The sequence below is a fragment of the Anopheles bellator genome, chromosome 1, assembly GCF_943735745.2.
Source record: "Anopheles bellator chromosome 1, idAnoBellAS_SP24_06.2, whole genome shotgun sequence".
NCBI classification, from domain to species: Eukaryota; Metazoa; Arthropoda; class Insecta; order Diptera; family Culicidae; genus Anopheles; species Anopheles bellator.
The window spans coordinates 56,865,703-56,885,802 of NC_071285.1; the positions used below are offsets into that span (position 1 = coordinate 56,865,703).

At 54.3% G+C, this 20,100-nt stretch overlaps 3 protein-coding genes and 1 non-coding gene across 6 annotated transcripts; 2 read left to right on the forward strand and 2 right to left on the reverse strand.

The window, feature by feature from the left end:
• Positions 1-1,702: 1,702 nt before the first annotated feature.
• LOC131215951 (clavesin-1) lies at positions 1,703-3,847 on the forward strand. Its single transcript, XM_058210345.1, has 2 exons — positions 1,703-1,712; positions 2,457-3,847. Exons 1-2 carry the CDS (start codon positions 1,703-1,705, stop codon positions 3,428-3,430), a joined length of 984 nt encoding a protein of 327 aa, XP_058066328.1. The 3' UTR covers positions 3,431-3,847.
• A 3,804-nt stretch (positions 3,848-7,651) lies between these two features.
• On the reverse strand, positions 7,652-10,735 carry LOC131215952 (mucin-2-like). The gene is made up of 2 exons (XM_058210346.1): positions 10,661-10,735; positions 7,652-9,196 (listed from the first exon to the last, which is right to left on the reverse strand). Exons 1-2 carry the CDS (start codon positions 10,733-10,735, stop codon positions 7,652-7,654), a joined length of 1,620 nt encoding a protein of 539 aa, XP_058066329.1.
• A 4,659-nt stretch (positions 10,736-15,394) lies between these two features.
• Positions 15,395-19,491, forward strand: LOC131205513 (translocation protein SEC63 homolog). 3 transcript variants are annotated; one of them, XM_058197637.1, is made up of 7 exons: positions 15,395-15,728; positions 16,358-17,296; positions 17,366-17,783; positions 17,856-18,135; positions 18,236-18,321; positions 18,403-18,487; positions 18,571-19,491. In XM_058197637.1, exons 1-7 carry the CDS (start codon positions 15,605-15,607, stop codon positions 18,931-18,933), a joined length of 2,295 nt encoding a protein of 764 aa, XP_058053620.1. In that variant the 5' UTR covers positions 15,395-15,604; the 3' UTR covers positions 18,934-19,491. The 3 variants fall into 3 exon arrangements, with proteins under 3 accessions (XP_058053620.1, XP_058053618.1, XP_058053619.1); XM_058197635.1 differs by having other exon boundaries at positions 17,856-18,126; positions 18,194-18,321; XM_058197636.1 differs by having other exon boundaries at positions 17,856-18,126; positions 18,203-18,321.
• Positions 19,492-19,589: 98 nt separating this feature from the next.
• Trnastop-uca (transfer RNA opal suppressor (anticodon UCA)) lies at positions 19,590-19,687 on the reverse strand. The gene has a single exon. It is a non-coding gene; the product is annotated as a tRNA-Sec (tRNA).
• Positions 19,688-20,100: the final 413 nt, after the last annotated feature.

The following is a 20,100-nucleotide window of genomic DNA, read 5'->3' on the forward strand; positions in this document are numbered from 1 at the left end:
GCACGACGATCCTCACGAAGCGTGCCAAAAGGGTGCGTCTTTGTATGGCCAGGCCCGGTGACCGCTGACCGGATTTACGTCACCGTTGTGCCCGTTTCAGGAAAACGATTGGCGCCGTTAACAACTCGGACACGTTTCTCCCCGCGTTGAATTGTTCATACAGAAAGGCACCGATGAAACGCCCGCGCTGTTGGTCGACCAAAATTTCTTCCGGTTTTCGCTCCACCCGCCCCGTAGCGTAAGGCACAGATTTCGGATCGGCCCTCGCTGTGGCCTAATTTATACTCTCCGTAAATACGTAGCGGATATCCTCTGCCGCGCGCTACCATTCGGAGCACACCGAATTAAAGACAGTGGAAAATTAAATAAAATTAGCTCGCAACCGTTACGCACATTAAGCCATACATTTTAACTCCTGCGCGTAGCTTGAAATGGGATTCCCGAGAAGAGTCCGGGGTTTGGCCATCGACGGGCCGGGGTTTGGCCATCGACAACATCGAAGCAGGCAGCGAAGTCACGAGCAAAATGGTGGCGAAGAAAGGTTGAAGCAGCCGATGAAAACTTTCTCTTTTCCGCGCTGAACCGCGCCGAGGTGAGTGGCATCCGTTCAGGGACCAGTTGGTTCCGTTTTTTGTTGTGTTTTTGCCAAACCGCAGGACGTTTGGCCAAAAGATGAGCTACAGACCTTTCTGAACCTTGGTTTTCAAAGTGACAGTTATAAGGGGAGGGGAGGGGGCAGGTTTTTTGCACGTTAATCGTGGCTCGAGAATCTCGAAAAGTACGACCAACAAACCGGTTCCGGGGCACGCGCATGAAAAGGGAAACGCCAGCAGTGCATTGATCTTCGATGCACCAGAAACTGCAAAAGGGTGTGCAGCAAAGCGGCGAGAAAATCGAGCATTGGCCTGCACTGGCCGGCCCACAGGGAGCAAGGTCTCTGGGGCTCAAGAACACCTCCCTCGTGCCGGTCACGCTTTCGGCACCGCTAGCCAGGCACGGCGCGCAATTGGGTCAACGGTTGGCCGAAGAATGTAGGTTACTTTGCCGGCTAGTTTGTTGACCTCTTAGTGGCCAGGGATTTCGTTTTATGCTCTTTCTTTTTCCGTACCAAGACTGACCGATGATAATACGATTGGTATTGATAGATCATCCGCATCACGTGGCCGGATGGTTAACCGAATTTAGCGTTGCCAAAAGCTTGCCTTTGGGGGCCCACCACTGCACATGAAAGTTTTTTTTATTCCATCATTTTAGAAAGCATTTTAATGGCCCCACGAACACAATAAGCCATTACAGGGGACATTTAAGGACGATTACGTGGTTTCGGGTGACGCGTTTTCGTGTGGCTTCTGCTTGCGCCAATCCCCGCTGACGGGAAGTAAAATGGCGTAATTACTTTTGGGCCACATTAAAAACGGTTTGCTGCCGCTGCGAATGAAGGTTATCCTAAAATAAATAGCGATTAAAAACGGGGTCGACCGTTTAACGAATCCGACCACCGGAACACGTGTTATCATACGGAATGCGTGATGCGCAAACGATAGCACGTCAAACGCAGGGAAAAGCGTCACAATCGACCCAAAAATTTGTTTCGTAATCGTTTTGAGCATCCCTCCCGATGGTGCTAATTTTCGGTAACCTTCATCCGAGTTGATGGAAAGCAGAGAGCCCTTGAGAGCCGTCTTCGGTAAACGCGCGTAACATGGCCGGAGGTCAGCACCGAAAGGCACACTTGGAATCGATTTGCATACGCTGACGGTACCACATGGCCACAACCTCCGTCGTCGTCTTCACGGAGAACGAAATCATGGCCCAGCCCGTTGAAATAGAAAGTTCCCGAGACTCGGCAAAACACACATCATCTCACCCGGTCACGTCGTTCGCCGGATCTTACAGACACATTAACGTATTATCACTAGCATATCGAACCGGTTCGGGGAACCGCCATTTGGACCGGATTCGCTGCGCTGCCCCTAGCGCCGATATGGTCGCGATGGCCGCGATCTCGCGCCGTTGACGTAAGAGATCGATGATGTGTGTCAACTGGAGCAGCCTCTCTCGGCTCCGATGCTGCAATACTGGCGGTGAACTGTCACCGCAACGGTTTTAAGGCCGCGGCCCTAAACCGAGCCACTACCGGTTGCTGGCGGGCTTACCATGAACCACAAAAAAAAGGTCGCCTGCCCCACGGACAGGCCTACGGTTGCCGCCATCCAAACACCGGTGAGCCTGTAATTGGTTGAGCTTTTACCTCGCTACCGGGATGGTAATGATCTAACCGCTGGGGACGGTAAGCGACGGTAATCGCGTGGTAATTGGTCCGTTATCTCACAGCGAGGTAACAGTTTTTACTTTGGCCAAGACCCACAAAAACTTTTCACAAACTTTTCACATGTCCCAATATGGTCTGATAATTAGTTGTCTTTTCGATCTCCTATCTCTCTCTCTCGCGGTAGTGACTCCAACAATCGACCTGAGCAAAGCGCCCGAATGCTACGCCCCGTACAGCTTCGCCCTGTCGGACAAGTACAAAATTATGGCCCAGGATGAGCTGCGCGAGGACGACGACATTCGGGAGAGCGCCCTGAAGCAGTTCCGCGAGTGGATCGCCAAACATCCGCTCATCCGGAAGTGCCGGACCGATGCGCCGTTCCTGTTGCGCTTTCTGCGCACGAAAAAGTTCTCCATCCCGGCGGCGACGGAGATGTTCGAGAAGTACCTGACGATCCGGCAGGTCTATCCGCACTGGTTCTTCCAGCTGGACATCAACGATCCGGACCTGGAGGCCATCATCGACAGTGGCTACCTGTTCCCGTTGCCGGAGCGCGACGAGCAGGGTCGGAAGATTATCTTCTCCAACGCCGGCAAGTTCGACACGAGCCGGTTCACGTCGGCCCAGCTCATCAAGATCCACTCGATGGTGCTGGAGGCGCTGCAGGACGAGGAGGAGTCACAGATTGCCGGCTACATCCACGTGACGGACGACTCGGAGCTGAACATTGGCTTCCTCGGGATCTGGTCGTTCACGGACATCCGCAACCTGGCGCACTGCGTCCAGAACTCGCTGCCGATGCGCCAGAAGGAAAACCACTTCGTGAGCCTGCCATCGTTCGCGAACAAACTGTCCGAGTTTATCCTGTCCGTGTTGAGCGAGAAGCTGCAGAAGCGGGTCTTCGTGCACCGCGGGTGGGACGAGGCGAAGACCAAGATCGACCCGAAGTTGCTGCCGAAGGAGTACGGCGGCACCGTCCCGATGGCGGATTGCATTGCCCAGTTCAAGAAGCAGCTGAAGGAGCGCAGGGACATGGTGCTGGCGCTGGACGAAATGGAGATCGAGGTGAACAAGAACTCGATCCCGTGGGCCGATAGTTCGGATGCGGATATAGCGGCCGGTGTTATCGGCAGCTTCCGGAAGCTGGAGGTCGACTGAGTGAAGCTTCCCTTTGCTAGGATTCCAGTGTTGTTTCTCTCTCTCTCTCTCTCCCATACACATAGACAGTTCTTGGACATTTCGTAGGATAGAGTAGTAAATGTTTGTTGTACTTGTTAGGGTCACGTTACGATAAGTAAAGCCGAGCCGCGAGTGCTCGACACTCGCCACGCCGGGAAAGGTGGAATACAGTTACCAAAACAGACGACTGTTTGTGCTTGGCGAACATGCCTCCGGTGGGCAGTTCTCCAATGACGGACCGGTCGCGTTATCACTTAATCGCCTCTGATAGCAGCCGATGCTGGCAGGCGCCCCTTTCGTCCTCCTACTCTGTCCGCCTGATGCAGATGGTTAGTTAAGACACTACTACACACTATGATAAACACTAATCGCGCTGTGATCGATGATTGACGGCCGATCGATTGGGTTGTCCTCCTACTGCGTTACGGATGCGCATCGTGCTCGGCAGAACCTAAATTATTGCTACTCCGGCAGAGTTTGCTGCAAATCGTAATAATCAGTGTGTGCGGAATTGTAATCGTTAAAAGCTTCAAAAATGGAACGAAAAATATAATCAACAATTTCCCTGCCAACTTCGGATTTAACACTTTATTACGCAGAATTTCACACAGTTCACTATCACCAATACGCGTTTAAACGGATCGGTAATTTTAAATCAATTTCCAGTAAGTGTTGAATCCACACCGATCTGTGTTGCGCCTTTGGTTAGGCAACCCGCCTCACATCGAAGAGCGCGAATCGGTTATTTTATTTGAGCAGCGCGCTTTTGACATTGACCTCCAAGTTTCCATATCCTTTTTGTTGGCCTTTCTCATTTACTTGTGGAGCATGAACGCAACCCCTTCACAAGCCACTTTCTTCCGCTTTTCGAGGGAAGAGCACTTTCAGCTCACACTTCAAGCATAAATCCGGTTTAATCCGGTTTACTTCACTGCCAGCCCGAGTCTAACGCAATCATTCGAAACCAATCCATCGATCACCTTCTTCGACAGCACCACCGATGACACACCGCTGAACTGGCACGTCGCTCATTACGGGGACCTTTAACCTACGCCACGGGAGGGTAGCCACAGGCAATCACACCCTCGATCGGATGGCCTTCAACTAATTTGGTTCCTACCACCGCGGGCGATGCAATCGTCGGGCGCACGATCAGTGTACGCGCGCTGCGTACTCTCTCGCCACCAGGGATACATTCCAATTCATCACCGGTCGACACAACGGTTGCGCCACCGCCGGCTAGCGCAGGCGCTTTTCCTCCGGTGCCAACTCCTTTCCCTAAAGATTTCCAAACCTCACGGACGAGACGATCAGCCGTAATCAATCTTTGGGTCGGCCCAACTTAATTAGCGTATTGTAAATGGCCCAATGCGCTCATCACTGCAATGCGCTGTGCAACTGACCCATTCGAATGTGCTGGGATGTAACGTGCGATCGGCGGGGAAAATCGTTTAGCCATTCTCTAGCCGGATTGGAAATTTCTTTCTCACACAAGATCGTTATTAAAAACCGAAGCTACCAATCATTCTGATTTGAAGTTTACTATGAGATAATCGCTCGTACCTATCCACCCGGGGAAAACCGTCGTTACCTGGTAGGACTCACGATCTCACCCCGCATAAACGAGTCGAGCGTGACATATTTTCCATACCCCCCTTTTTTGTTCGAGCCCCGTAATTGGAGACAAACAATGCCCCTTCGGAGATCCCGGGCGATCGATCGGCGATTGTCGGCCCCCCACGGGCCAGGTTCACTTCCTTCTTCTGGGCGACGAAAAGGGCCATAATCATGCATCGTTTCAGCTCCCGCGCGCGCGCGCGAGGAGTGTGCTGTCACTTACTGCTTTTCGCGAAAGGAGCGAAATTTCGTTTTCACACTCCGCAGCACCCTGCCGATCGTGTGCTGGCTGGATGGCTGGCTGGCCCCTAAAACGTGATAGCCAAACCCTAGGGGCGGCCCTCGCCGATCGATCGCCAGCCGAATGACGCAACTTGCGGAAACTTGTGCACGATCATGTAAACACCGAAGGAGCAGGATAAGCAACGACACAATACGCGCGGTTTCGGAGAACGGTTCTTTTATTGACATTTAACTAATCACGTTTAACTACAGATACAGAGCGGGTTTTACGGGGAATAACACATTAACGCGTGGTGGAGAGAACCTGTGCAACTCCGGCAACCGGCTCCAAGAGGCGCACATAATTGCAGAGTCCTCGTCCTCGTTGTCGTCGCCGTCGTCGTCGACGTTGGTTAACTTCATAATTACATACAACCTGACCCAGAGCACGGGGGGGGAGGGCCGAGTTCATTCTTTCTCTCACTCTCTTGTTAGTCAGGTGGGTCACGCTCTCTAGGGGGCCCCAACTCTCGATCTCTCAACCTCCAGCCCCGGCTAGCTGCAGTAGCCGAACAACTTAATCAATAAATACTTGGGAGACCCCCCCTTTGCCCGCTCGGCTCGGCTCAGGATCCTAGCCGCAGGACCGACGACTACGTGGCGTGGCGTACCGTATCGCGCGACATAATACTTGCTCCTGTGGACGGTGTTTGCATCACCGGCTTCGGTTTGGTATCTCAAATGTCACCATCCATCCATGTGGTGTCGTCGGGTTGATGGTGCAAAAACAAATTTGCCATAGCCCGCCGGTGTTTTTTGTTGTCTTCGAGTGCCGAGTGTCACCCGATTGAGTGTGGCTTAATTATTTGCCGACGGCGACGATGATCGGGAGGATGCGAGCGAATGAGGATGATGCGATGATGCGGATGATTTAAAACGGAAAAGTCAAGCACCGTGCGGTACGATTTACGACTCGCCTTGCATAACTGGGCGCAGAGATGCACAAAAACCGCTTCGACTAACCGATGATCGGTTATCGGCTCTCTAGCAGCAAGAGGGTCGGTTCGGGGAAAAGATCATCAGGCAGCCACAACAAACCACAACAAAACTGAAAACGAAACCACATGCATTGCGCCAAGCAGCACGGGTTCTCTGGGAGAAGTTGGAGTGTGAAAAGGAAAAAGTGGTTTGCGTGTGCGATCCACGATCCACACTCTTTTCCAATCGTTTACCGGGCGCTATTGGTTTACAACAATTACGGTAAATGGTAAATGGTGCGCTCCAAATTGGGCGCTTAATAGATTTCGTCGAGCCTCGCCGAGGGCGATCCATCATCCTGGCGGCTGCGTGTGGTTATCTCTGCGCGCCCCTTCTTCAGCACGCTGCGTGTTTTGCCCAACGCCCTCCACCGCCGATTGCGCATTGGCGTATCACGATCACCGCTAGAGAAACGCGCCCCCCAACAGACAGACAGACGGACGGACGGATGATGATGGAGCAAGTACCCAAATCCCTGGGTATCAGTTCACTGCCTTCAGGGGTCGCGCCCCGGCAGAGGGTGTTAGGGTTTCGGTTAAATGCAATTAGGAAACTGAGAGCGACGGTTTGGTCCAAGGCACGCCCGTCAGCGGCGCATCTGGAGCGCCCGGATCGGTGAGGAAATCGGCCATTTTTCTCTCGCTTTTATTATGATTTGGCGGAGGCCCTCCCCCTGCGGGCCTTTTCAATCCGTTCAACTCGGTCGTTACTCGGAAAAGCATTGCGATGATCGGACTTAATTGGGCGATTCGGGGCCCGACCGCCAGCGTTCCCAATTGCCACAGTTTATGCGCGCGGCTCGATCAAAGCCTCTTCTGAATGGACTTTTGGACGTTTGGGACTGCGAGAGCTGTATGTTTTGATAAGCATTCTGCGCATTACTGCGTACCGTTTTGCGTGCGGGCCCCTTGTCGAGATCTCGAGACGAGAAGACGCGTGCCTCTGCAGGCCAGCATTGGAGGAGGTAAATAAATAAGATCCGACCGAACTCTGGGGCCGTTTGAGGTCACCGTCGAGGCGGCCGTTGCATCATCGGAGACAATCTCTGCCCGACTACGCACGACGCAATAATAAATCATTAACCGGGGGCTGCTGCTGCACAATTGCGCTGAGGATCGGCGGCGACCTAATCTCCGGTTCGCAAAACCTTCCTCGCCTCAAACAATGGGGGGATTGGGGGCGGCCACAAAAATAAACGATTGATTCACGAGAGGGACCAGGTGGGCTGCAATGTGGCGTCACCAACCTCGGTCTTTTGGGGGGGAACAAAATTTAACTCACTCATTCACTCGCTCACACGTCGCTGAAGATCGGGCGCGGGGATTACTGCGGAAACGGAACGGCCGGCACCTTGTAGTGGTATCCGTCGGCTTCGAGTGTGTGCGAGGGGGCCACCGTCGGCACGTCCAGCGAGTTGTCCGGCATTTCGTACTTGTAGCCACCGACGTCATCCGGTTCCGCTATCCTCGGACGCACTTCCGATCCATCGGCACTGGATTCGATCGGGGCGGTGGTCGTTGTCGCAGGGGAGTCCGCCGGACGGTAGGTCGTGATCGTATCGTTGGCCGCCACCGTGGTGGTCACCGATGACAGGAGATCGATCAGCGACGGCACGGTTGGTTCTTCCGGCGCAATCCGGGACTCGATCGGTGGTGGTGTCGGTGTTTCTGAGGGCTGTTCCGTCGGTTGGTTCGTGGTCACCGACGGGGTCGTGGTGGACGGGGTTGCGGTGGTCGAGGAGCCTTCCTCATCCGGGCCGTAGCCATCCTGGGGGGCGATACGGTTCACCTCCTGCATCTGGTTGATCAGCGAGATCACCGAAGAGGCGTCCGCTTGTGGGGTGGCCGTCTCGCCATCCAGCACCGTGGTGCTACTGACCACGGTGGTGGTCGAGGACTGCTCATCCTGCTGCTGCTGCTGCTGCGTGGTGCTGGGTTCCGTTGTGGCCGATGTTGAGGTGGTTCCGACAGTCACCTCGTTATCGTCTGCGTCGGAACGACCCCGGACGATGATCTGAAAACCTCCGGCACTGTCCGGCGGTAGGTACTCTGGGGCGGCCGTTGAAGGAACTTCCGTGGTGGGTTGTGGCCGCACCACGGTAGATACGGATGCCGATGCATCCGGCTGGACGGATGGTGGTTCCGGCACGCGGGTAGTTTCAGTCGGGATCATGGTGCTGGCCACCGTGGTCGTAGATGGTTGGGGCTCCGGTCCCCTGGGAACCACCAGTTCCGGGCGCGGTTTGGGAGGCAGATACTCGAGCGAAGCCTTCGGGGTTGTCGTGGTGGTCACTTCCGTCGTCGTCGCCAGCTGATTAATGTCGCTCGGCTCACCAACCACCTCGTTAATGTTGGTCGGCAGATCGGGCGACTTGTAATCGTAGCCATCGGCTGGTGGCTCGGTGCTGGACACGGCCACACCGCCAACCGTGGTCGTGGTAGTGATCGGTGCCGGGGTGATCGAACTGACGGCAGGATAACTCGGTGATACCACCTCGTTCACCGCGACCGTCTCTTGGCCATCGGCCGGGGGCAGATACTCGGGTGCCTGGGTCGACACGGGGCTGACTAGATTCGAGTCCGGGTGTACGTCGAGCGGTAGCTCCGGCTTGTCGTAGTTATAACCGGGCCGATCTTCCAACCTTCGGAACGGTGACGGTTGGTTCTCGTCCAGTGGAAACAACGCGAACGGCACCCCGGCCGACCCGTCCTTCCCGCTCGGCTGCGGGGCTTCGAAGACGTTCTGGCGTTTCTGCTTGTCACCGCCGGCCGGGGGTTGCTTCTTCAGCAGGTGCGATACGTCCGGCTTCGCGAGGCAGCACAGGGTCAGCAGTCCGCACGTGGCCGCCAGTGTGAGGAGTTTCCACGTCTGGAAGCAAAAAAGGAGGACGAACGCAAGATCAGCTCTCGATCAACAACAATCACCCGAAAGTGGCAATAAAAAGCGACGGTTTGGCGTACTTTCTTCGGACGGTGCGGACCACGTGCCACGGTGGCGCATCTTCACCGGCAGCTCTCTCGCGCCTTGGGGGCTCCTTTCACCACAATTAGCAAATCGTGTTGCCCGGTAACTCCGAGGTAGCGAATCGAGCATCAGAAGTTATGCAAAACCAGCGACCAAATGGATACGATCGGCGCCGGTTGTCATTCCCGGTGGGGGCCCCCGTGAACTTTCGCGCATATCAACCCACGAGTCGGTCGAGTGTCTCCAGCCGAAAAACGTAATTTGATAGAGCACACTGCACAGCAGCAGCACTGAGATGCTCCCCGACAAGCCAAGAGACACACTGCTCGGCGGCCCCCCAAAAGTGGCTGCTACTCACCTAAATCCCGGGGACGGCCCCTCCAGGTTGCTATCGTTCATCGCCGACGATCAACGATCGAAGGATGAGCGTGTGGGGCACATACAGTCAGCTAGCCAGCCTAACCTAAGCATCCCCCCGCTTGGAATGGCCTCTGGGAGTCTGTCTGGGAATCTGCGTGAAAGTAAAAGCGCCGTCGCCGGCCGTCGAGTAGCTCATCATCTCGTGCGGTACGTGGAAAGTAGGTTTCTGAAACGGTTACGATTCATCCCGCACCGTGCACCATCCATTCCAGTCTAATTTTTTTTTTTCGGCCAAAGGCCCCCCCGATCGGACCACCGTACCGTGTTGTGTAATGAGGGGGGTGCATCACCGGATATTTGGACCGGAGCGATGCGTTTAGCATACGACGAAGCCGGCGCGAAGGCCACCCATCAAATCGGACCCCTCAATTGCCGGGCGCGGGGGGTCCAAAAATGGCGAACCGCCTCCGATTCTGTCGGTGACCTTTTCGGTGGCCCGCGGGTGACGGGAACTAGGTCTACAATCCGTGTCTCCAATTTATCCGATCGAAGCCGCCCGTAATTCCCAGCCGATCTTCGAGCTCAGGTGGCGATCCCAGGAGACGGACGCCGCGTTGTCGATATGCAACGGTTGTTTTATTGATTAATGACCGTCGGTCGTCGACCGACACAATTAGGTGCACCAATTAGTGCTGACGGAATGGATTGTCGCGCATTAATGGTGCTGCCTCAAGGTGGTGGACTCATCTTTTGAGCCGAGTGCCGAGCCGAGTTCTAGTATGATTGGCGGTCCGTTTAAACTCGAGAGGGAGTTGTCGCCGGACTTATGCAACGTCTTCCACTTCTAACCACAAACCACTTTCGGCACAGTGAAAAGTGAAAGAGAGTCACCCTCTGGGGGGCGGTGAACTAGGTGGGAAAATCACGGTTCCCGGACCCGAACATTGGTCATTCGCGCACGCATTAGCCTCACCCAGAGCCTGGCGGTCACTGCGTTTTCCCTTTCACTGTGCAGAGGGGCGCATCTCCGGCCAAACGGGTCACAGCACCGTACATCACATAACCGCCAGAAACATTACACATTACCCCTCTGGGGGATATCACCTCGTCGGCTCGTGATCGATCGGCCACGCGAAGAACCTTGCGGCAGCCGACTCAAAGGTCTCCCGGTTTGGAAGCACACAGGAAGTGTGGACGATGGATGGAGAGAGCCAGAAACCGCCAGCATTGCATAACGGACCCCGGTCGAAGCGATTTCAAAGATCGCGACCTAGCGAGCGCGGGCGCATTGTTACTCGCCTCGCACCAGCCGGGAAAAGCGGTTTGGGAAAAGGTCCTAACGGCGTGAGAAACCCCCACAGCCGGCTGGCCTTTTTTGTTGCGCGGTGCCGTTTGCTCACAGTACAACCCGCGTCTACTTACCATCGTTTATCACGTTCAATTGAGAGCACTCGGGAAGATCCTTTCTCTCTCCGGGGGGCACACAAAGCAGCGTCGGTCCACCGCGCACTGTAACCAAAGTCTGTCACTCCAGAGTCCACCGAAAGCTGCACGTCACACGCGTGGTTCTCGGTCACTTAGCCACCGATCATCGATCACCTTCACTCTCCCTGGGGGCCAGAACCGAACCAGTCCACCGCACAACACGGAGCGTCTTCCCTTTCGTTAACTTTCGGACGGACCACCGATCACGGGTCTAGACCTGATGTTTGTACCCACAGCAAGCGAATGAAGCGCAGGACTCTTCAGACGACTACCTTTATATGGCCACATGGCCGCGTGTCTCGAGCCCCCCGCCCCGCCACAGCATCGGAACGAACGGCAGCTCAGTTCTCCCTCTCCGTCTGCCCGTCGGACGCCGTGGTGGTGTGGATCCTTCTGCCGAAAACTGTCGGCCGGCCGGCAGATCACGACGATCGTCGGTGCGTTCTGTGTGGTGTGGTCGGTGGCCACCGCACAACCGAAGCCGAAACCATCGTCGATCGTGGGAGGGAGCCACGATCGGGCGCCACGAGGCCTCTCCGGCTCGGAATCGATCGGTCTCTCGGTGGGCTGGCTGGCTGGCTCATCTTCGCGCATTTAATAGCTCGTGCCAAAATCTCATCATAAGCCTAGGCACCCGAATTGGGACACCCATCAATTAGTTATCACTTCAGACCGAAGAGATCAGGGGAGAGTCCCCTGGGACAATGATCAAAATGTCAACGAGCTGTAACCGAGCTCTACAGCACGGATGCTTTATCGCCCGGTTTGGTGACATTATGTTTTGTGTGTGGCCGGACCCGGACCGCAAATCATCCCCCTTTTTGTCAACGTATAGGAACTAGGACATCGACAGATCAAGTCAACACAATTTTTTCCCGCAGTTTCCCGGAGACAATGTAGCGGTTATCCCAATCCCAGCAACCACCAGCGATCGTGCTGATTGAAACATCTGGTACAGGGTGACGCAGGAATCCACGCAATCAGCCCGGAAGGTGGTGCATCCGAAGATTACATTGCGGTCGATGCTCATCCGATCGTTTACTCGCTTCCCTTTCCGTTTCGGCGTGCGGTGACGTCTGCTCCCAGGCATTCGCGCCAAAGGCGTTCCGTCGTCCCGGGTCCTCGTCCCGGTTCCTTCTCGGTGGTGTGTTGGTAAGCTGGTAGGCTGACTTTCTTGACCGATCTTCGCCCGCCGTGCCCGGTTGATCGATCGGTTTGCCATCGGGGGGGTGCCATCTCGGGGCTGCTCCTTTCGCGCATCAAATATGCACGCGCGCAGCGGACGCCACGCAACGATTATCGATTATGCAACGCACGGTGACAAAAACGATCGATGCGCATGCACTTTTGCTGCAGCAGACGCAATGCGCCGGCACGCGCCCGCAAACCCGGCCGATCCTAGGGTTGTATCATCATCATCGGAGTCCTGACGCCTCTGCCTCGATCATGATTTATGGCGGCCCATTAAAACAAGGAGTCTGATGGCCTTTGGCCACCGCTGGCGGATTGCAACACCGAAACGTGCCGACAAACAAATATTTTAATGGCGATCAGTTGACTGACATGCAAATCATACTTTTCACGCTCCGATTTGCCGACGGATGGGCGCCACCCAAAAAGCCGATATTGCCTTTCGGTTGACCGTCGATTGAATTGTCAACCGCAATGGAATCGTGACGGGTATAAATCAAGCTGCGCGCACTGAGAATGGCAACGGTCAGGAATTCTGCTTCGAATATTGTAAAAGTTTTCACACATTGCGCCACCCATTACAGCGCGAACAATGCGTATAAATATTAATCGTCTGCGCAGATCAATCATCGGCCGAGAGGAGTGAAGGCACAGGCTACCGTTTGGTGTGCCTTTCGAAATACCCACGCGCCGCTCGTCAGGTCAAATCGATCCTGACACCGTCGCGCATCCGCATCGCGCCGATTTTGACGCTCATTACTTATCGCCTTCGATTCGATCCTGTCACCCCGCTGGCTGGGGCCTCTCTTGATTGGGTCCTATGGCCCTCAATCTGCTTAATTATTATTCTATTGTGCACGTCTACGGCATCATCGTCAGGCCCCGGTGGTGACTACATCGAATTAAGTTCTCCCTTCGCGGTGACAAATGCCTAAGCCAATCGCGCCTTAGGTTATTCCCTTTTACGCCGAATGATGCTTCGAAAGGGCCCCCCCGCCGGTGGACGGATGTGTTTAAACCCGTGTGTGGGCAGTTATGGTACTCGACCCTGACCGTAGGCCGACGGCACGGGCAGCAGTGAAAAGTAATCCTGCTGCGCAAGGTTAGGAGGATGATCAAAGGGTACGGCAAGATCACGATACGATCGCCTCTAGCGCGAAGGCGACAGTTTGATAGCGTCCGCGATACTGGGGCGAACATCGAGCAACATAACAAGGTCCCGGCGGTTGGCCGGCTGCGGAATGTAACACACCTGACTCGTCGAGCTGGGAATTGTGTTTTATGGTAATGCCTCGTTTGTCTTATCGTCCAGGTCGCGAAAGAGGACGCGCGCGCGCGCGTAACCGAAGAGGGTTTTGATTTCCAATTCGTTCGCTAGGATCAACCGGGGCGGATCCGAGCGAATGTAGGTCAGATCAGGCACACTTACAGGCAGGAGGTTTTCCCACTGATCAACTGGAGCACCCTATCGACGCGGACGCGCAATTAAATGTCAATAGCGATGAACCCGAATAAGCTTGAGCACTGCGTGAGAAAACGATAACAGATGCCGGCGGCAAGTGAGCCCTTGAAAAACGCGTCCCGCGTCGGTATGACTCCGGCAGCGGTTGGGAAACAGCGCAACCACCCCTCGGTGTAGTGTTTTCCATAATAATGTCATTAAACTTGACTCTAGGGTGCTTTTGGGGGGCGCACAAGAATCTCCCTTTTCGAGGTCGAGCGAACTAAGGGCCCCTCACGCAGCCCTTTGGAGAGCAGACACATAATTACGAGCGGCCAAAGTCCTAGGCCCACTTACGGCTCGGTACTGGGTGACCTTATGATACGTGGCGTTATGTATCGGCGAGATCGGAATCGATCAATGGATGCGCTCGCCTGTCACAACGGAGGCCCACGACTTCCCATGCCCGGACGAGTCGGACCATAAACACGCGCCAAATACGCACTACGGGCCCAGAGTTCCCCCACAGCCTCCACAGCGCAAGCGCGGGGGTCCATCTTTGGCCACGATCACGGGAAGACGTAACCGCGAAACGTGCTGCTCGCGTATGCAGTTTTCAGTACGGTCCGGTCCTCCATCAGCCGGTCCGGCCCTATGCTATTTGCTACGGGATCGCGCGAGCATAACTTTTTAGCATAGATGAATAGTAATCATCCCACACGAGGGAGCCACCGTCGCAAATGCGCGGCCGCCGGCTTCGCTACGCCCAGCGTCAGCGCCAGCGCCAGCAGCAGCTCAATAGTCGATACGGATGGATGGGTTATATCATCGCATTTAAGGGGCCAGTGTCGCAAAAAAAAAATCCAAAAAAGGACGGAATGACAGAAAAACGCAAAAATCACGCTCCGTTCGCGGGCCCGGGAAGAGATGAGCCGTATGGTAATGAGACACATTTTTAAAATGTAACATATTACTTCACGTGGACGGAGGAAGCGAGGCTTCCAAGACGGAGTCCCACAGACCGATTAACCCAGCGCCACGGGCGACGGACGGGACCCAGCATCCGTTACGCAGCAGGCTCAGCTTCATCCTCAGGTTGTTGAACTATTTCGAAAAGCCTGTGGACGTATCATTACCCACTCGCGGGGCACGGTCAGTTGGGGTCTGTTTGGAGGCAAGCAAAAAAAGATACGCCGGCTACGGCTCGGGTATTTTAAAGTAATTCAAGTTCACCGGTCTGCTGCGAGCCAACGAAATTGATACCTGTGTATGTTGCCTATTTGTGATTGCCGTGCAGAAACACCACTTACCCAATCACCCAACAAATTAGCATTGACCCTTGGTGCCGGTATGCACTTTCGCAAATAGCTCCTCCGATCAGCTGTGATTAGTTTGGCAGGCCCAAAAATACTATGTCCTCCAAATAGGCAGCATAAATCACTAAGATTGGGACTCATCGGAAATTAAACGCACGTTTCGTTCAAACTGTTCCGTTGCGAACCGAAACTCACCACCACTGAACTCACCACTACCGAATGGGTCGTAGCTTTTCCGCCGGGCAGCCGGGCACGTGTCAAACGCGAACGTCAAATCTGCCACTATTGGTTTCGTGTCTCAGGGAGCGGATTTGTGTTGGGTTCGTAGAAAGATTTCTCCTATTTCCGATTCCTGTAAACATCTCCAGCCCAATGGACGCAAGTGCTCGGTGAATGAGTGCAGAAAGGAAGCATTTACCGGACGCGATTTCGGATTCGATCGGATATTAGCGCGTGCGAAGTGGCAGCGGAACAACAACCTAACCAACAACCATTTAGCAGCAACACCTAGTGGTTCCGATGGGCGGGCAGAAGTTTCAGTACGATGAGAGTGGAGGGACGTTTTTCTACTTCATTCTCTCGTTCCTGGCGCTGATCCTGATACCGGCCACATTCTACTTTTGGCCGCGCAAGAAAAAAGAAGGTAGGTAGGACCGGGGAAAGCGTGCCCTTGCGGTAGAGTGTTATCAATCTGTTGCTCCGCGAGCAGGTCCCGTGTTGTGTGGCCATCCAGTGCTATACACGTATACCGCGGGCTGTCAAAAAACCGGGCCAAAGCAAAGTACAGTTACTTGACTTGTTTTCTTGGCTGTGCCTTCCTCCCGCCCTTCTGGCGCTTTCCGCCCGAACGCGTTCCCACTTTCATTCGCTAATCGGGTGGCCGCGTCAAAAATGCGTCAGCAGTTACTGTGGCCTGGAAAATCTGGACAAGAGAAAACAATGTGAATGCGGTGTGAAGAATTCAAATTTAACATCATGCTTTTACAGTGCGCACTACCATCTCGACAAGGGCCGCGACTAGGAAACGTGTCAAACACTTGTGCAAACAATTGAATTTGTAAGCGGCCGAAGTAGTTCTTTGGCGAGCGAAAGATACCACACAGCACACTGCGATTCGTCACTTAAGCACACTTAACATCCGTGCTTTTTTTGCACAATTATTCCACGGCCTGCTGAGTTACAATGGCCGTCACGGTTGGAGCCGCCGCGACGACTTGAAATCTTTTCCGCTAGGCTGTTTGGCTAATGGCCCGTTTCCTCTGCAATTTACAGATCCTGATCTGAAACGGGAGAACTGCAACTGTGAGCCATGCCTGAAGAAGCGCGCCACGATGGAACATTCCGATCCGTACAAGGGCTTCAAGGAGCTGCTGATCAAGCTGTCGCTCGTGGCCGGCTGGGCCCTGCTGGCGTTCCTCACCTACAAGGTGTCCCAGTTCGACTACGAGATGTCCAACTTTGATCCGTACGAAATCCTGGGCGTACCGCTGGGCTCGTCCCAGAAGGACATCAAGAAAGCGTACCGCACGCTGTCGGTGATACTGCATCCGGACAAGGAGACCGGTGACGAGAAGGCGTTCATGAAGCTCACGAAAGCGTACCAAGCCCTGACGGACGATGAGGCGCGCAAGAACTGGGAAAAGTACGGCAATCCGGACGGGCCCGGTGCCACCTCCTTCGGTATCGCCCTGCCGTCGTGGATAGTGGAGAAGGAAAACTCCATCTGGGTGCTGGGCCTGTACGGGCTCGTGTTCATGGTGGCGCTTCCGATCGTGGTCGGCACGTGGTGGTACCGGTCGATCCGATACAGCGGCGACAAGGTGCTGCTCGACACGACCAACATGTACTGGTACTTCTTCCACAAGACGCCCCAGATGGCGGTCAAGCGCGTCATCATGATTCTGGCCGCGAGCTTCGAGTTTGACAAGCGTCAAAACAATCAAGTGATCGAGCGCCAGTCAGACAACGACGAGGTGCCGGCCCTGATTCGGCAGCTACCGAACCTGAACGAGAAGTGCAAGGAGTTGCCCTTCTCGCGCCTCTACTCCCTGAAGGCGCGTGCCATTTTGCACGCTCATTTGTCGCGCATTCCGTTGAAAGCGAACACGCTCGAGATCGATCGCCAGCTGATCGTGCGCAAGTGTCCCTATCTGATCCAGGAGATGGTCAGCTGCGTGAGTCACCTGATTATGCTGGCGTACGCCAGAAAGAGTAAGTAGTGCGCAGCTTGCACTCAATACGCGTTATTTATTTGCTGTCCCGATTTTTTCCACCTCCCAGTCCAGAGAGTACCGAAGATCGAGACGATCGAAAACTGTATGAAACTGTCGCCGATGGTGATGCAGGGTTTGTGGGAGTTCAAGCATCCGATCCTGCAGCTGCCTCACCTGACCGAGGAAATTCGGCAGTACATGCTCCGAAAGTTCAACGTCCGCAACCTTCAGCAGCTGGCCCAACTGAAGCCGGATCAGAGCCGCGCGGCACTGCGCAGCCTGTCCGACGAGCAGTACGCCAATGTGGTGAAGGTGCTCGGCCGGATGCCACTGATCGATTTCAACATGAAGTGCGAGGTGGTGGACGACGAAAACTCCAACGTCGTGACGGCCGGTGCCATCGTGACGGTCACCGTGGAGCTGGTAAGGCGCAGTATGTCGGAACTGTTTGGTGATGCGACGGCCAAGGAGAAGCAAGGGATTGCGTAGGTTTCTCGCACCGGAATGCCGATGAAATCGGTGCCTCTCTAACGTATCGTTCTTGACTGCATCCCTAGTGAAAGTAACGAAAATGGCGATGGCGAAGGCGATGCGGACGGTGAGCTGGAGGTAACGGACGAGAAGCAGGATCCGAAGCAGACGAAGAAGCAACCCGTTTGGCAGCCGAAGCCGGGGAAGGGGCCGTACAAGGGCAAAAGCAAAGGCGCACAGAAGAACCGCCGAATTGCGGCAGCTGTAGCTGCGGCCGCGGCCGCGGCCGCCGCCGCTACTGCTGCGGTAGCGCAAACGCAAGCGTCCAAGGGAAGCCATGCGGGAGACAAGGAAAAGGTAAGACGGATAATCGAACGGTGAAGGCAACATATAACTAACAAACGATCCCATTTTCTGCCAACAGCCACAAAAGGGTGGTGGCGACCGGAAGGCAGCAGGACCGGACGAGATGGAATCGGATGCCGAGAGTGGTGCCGAAAGTGACAACGATGCGAGCGACGCTGCAGCGGATGACGATGACGAGTGGGAAAAGTATGTGGATGGCCCGCAGGCGGATCCTGTTGATCGGTTGATCTCACATTCTCATTCTCACACAATCCGTCTTTTTTCCAGATTCCAGCAGAAAATTAACAAACGTGAGAAATTGGAAGGTCGCTCCAAAGTGTCCCATCCGGTGCATTGTCCACTGTTCCCTGAGGTAAACCCTGGAGCCCACTTTTCTGGGCGCCTGGTCCCCTTCTCGTTGTGTCTAATGTGGTTCGGTGTCTCCCCTGCTCACAGGAAAAGCACGAGTACTGGTGGACGTACATTTGCGATCGAAAATCACGCACAATGCTGACGGTGCCGTACCACGTGACGAACCTGATCCACCGGGAGGAGGTCCAGCTCAAGTTTACCGCCCCGAGGTGGGCCGGTGTGTACGTGTTCACCGTCTGCCTTCGGTCGGACTCGTACTTTGGCATGGACCAGCAGCTCGAGCTGAAACTGGACGTCAAGGATCCGGCCGCCATCCCGACCGAGCATCCGCAGTGGGACATCAGCGAGTCGGAATCGGATCACAACGTGATGCAGGCGAACGACAGTGAATTCACGACCGATTCGTCGGATGGCGAGGATGAAGGGACGACGAAAAAGATGGAATGAGCGCCACGCTGATAACAGATAGAGCAAACGTTTCTTCATTCTTTCACTGACAGTCCTTATTTGTAATTTGTTTACTTTGGTCATTTGGTAGGAGATTGATTATGTCACAGGCGCCACTCATCGACTGCGGCGCGATTTTCCGCTGGTCGCTTCGCTGTATCTATGGCCAGCTGCTCCTGCGGTATGTGTCCCGAGTACGCGTAGCCAGGGATTTATTTATTGTAACGGCAGTTTTAAGCGAATAGGCGACCCAAGAAAAGAGCGGCCATCATGCGTGTTGTGGGAGGGCGAAGAGATAGAATCATATTAGATTGAAACCTGCGTCAAACACTAAGCAGCTACACCGTCAATCACTGCTGACAGGACTGAAGAGAAAACAAAACGACTGCGTGGGACGTCTGGGAAGGAACTGAAGGAATTGCGCGTGAGCGGATGAAGTTGATAAGATTGTTTATATTTTTGTGTTCCTGTGGAATAAAAGGTACGGTGAAAATCTGGCACCTTTCTGGGTAGTATTGAAACACAAACTGACGGGTATTTACGGTTCACAGCTTCATTGGTTGGTATCACGAGTTGAGAAATAAATAACCAAAATGAGGATAAAATGTAGTAAAAAAGCGATTGTCTTGCAGCAGCAACATTCTCTGAATTCCACACACCCAGCAGGTGGAATCGAACCACTTCGATGCTAATCGACTACAGGTTGCTTCGCCTTTTGAAGCCTGCACCACGGACCACCGAGGTTCAACTGGGTGGCGGTGCTCGTTCAGGGGAAGGTATATAAGCTACACGCGTTCTATTCCACTTCTAGCGATGTTTATGATCCAGTATGTTGACCGTTGTAAGGTTCTGTGGTGGTGTTGTAATGTTCTGCGCTACCTCTTGCTCGGTCTGTTCTCCGGTTGCTTTGTCAGCAGTTTGACAAATGCGAAACGGCATCGTCGCCGTACGGTTCCGGATGCTTTGAAACGGATGATTTCCGAAACATCGCAAAACGTCAAGTTCTCGGATAAGCACGATCGCTGCTCATTGTGAGTGTGGTTAAACTCTATTGCTTCGTCCAATTATTCAACTCCCATTTCTTTCAGTTTTAAACTGCACAGCTTCAACTTCAAGTTTAACGATTGCAAGGAGATTTCTTTATTCGACAATCTACTCTGTACAAGA

Bases quoted from the DNA above. Each gene is read 5' to 3' on its own strand.
- LOC131215952 (XM_058210346.1), bottom strand. From the start codon at position 10,735: ATGTGTAATGTTTCTGGCGGTTATGTGATGTACGGTGCTGTGACCCGT. The intron at 9,197-10,660 runs GTGAAAGGGAAA...TTTTGCTTCCAG, and splicing joins GAGATGCGCCCCTCTGCACA to ACGTGGAAACTCCTCACACT.
- LOC131205513 (XM_058197635.1), top strand. From the start codon at position 15,605: ATGGGCGGGCAGAAGTTTCAGTACGATGAGAGTGGAGGGACGTTTTTC. The intron at 17,297-17,365 runs GTAAGTAGTGCG...TCCACCTCCCAG, and splicing joins GCTGGCGTACGCCAGAAAGA to TCCAGAGAGTACCGAAGATC. The intron at 17,784-17,855 runs GTAGGTTTCTCG...CTGCATCCCTAG, and splicing joins AAGGAGAAGCAAGGGATTGC to TGAAAGTAACGAAAATGGCG.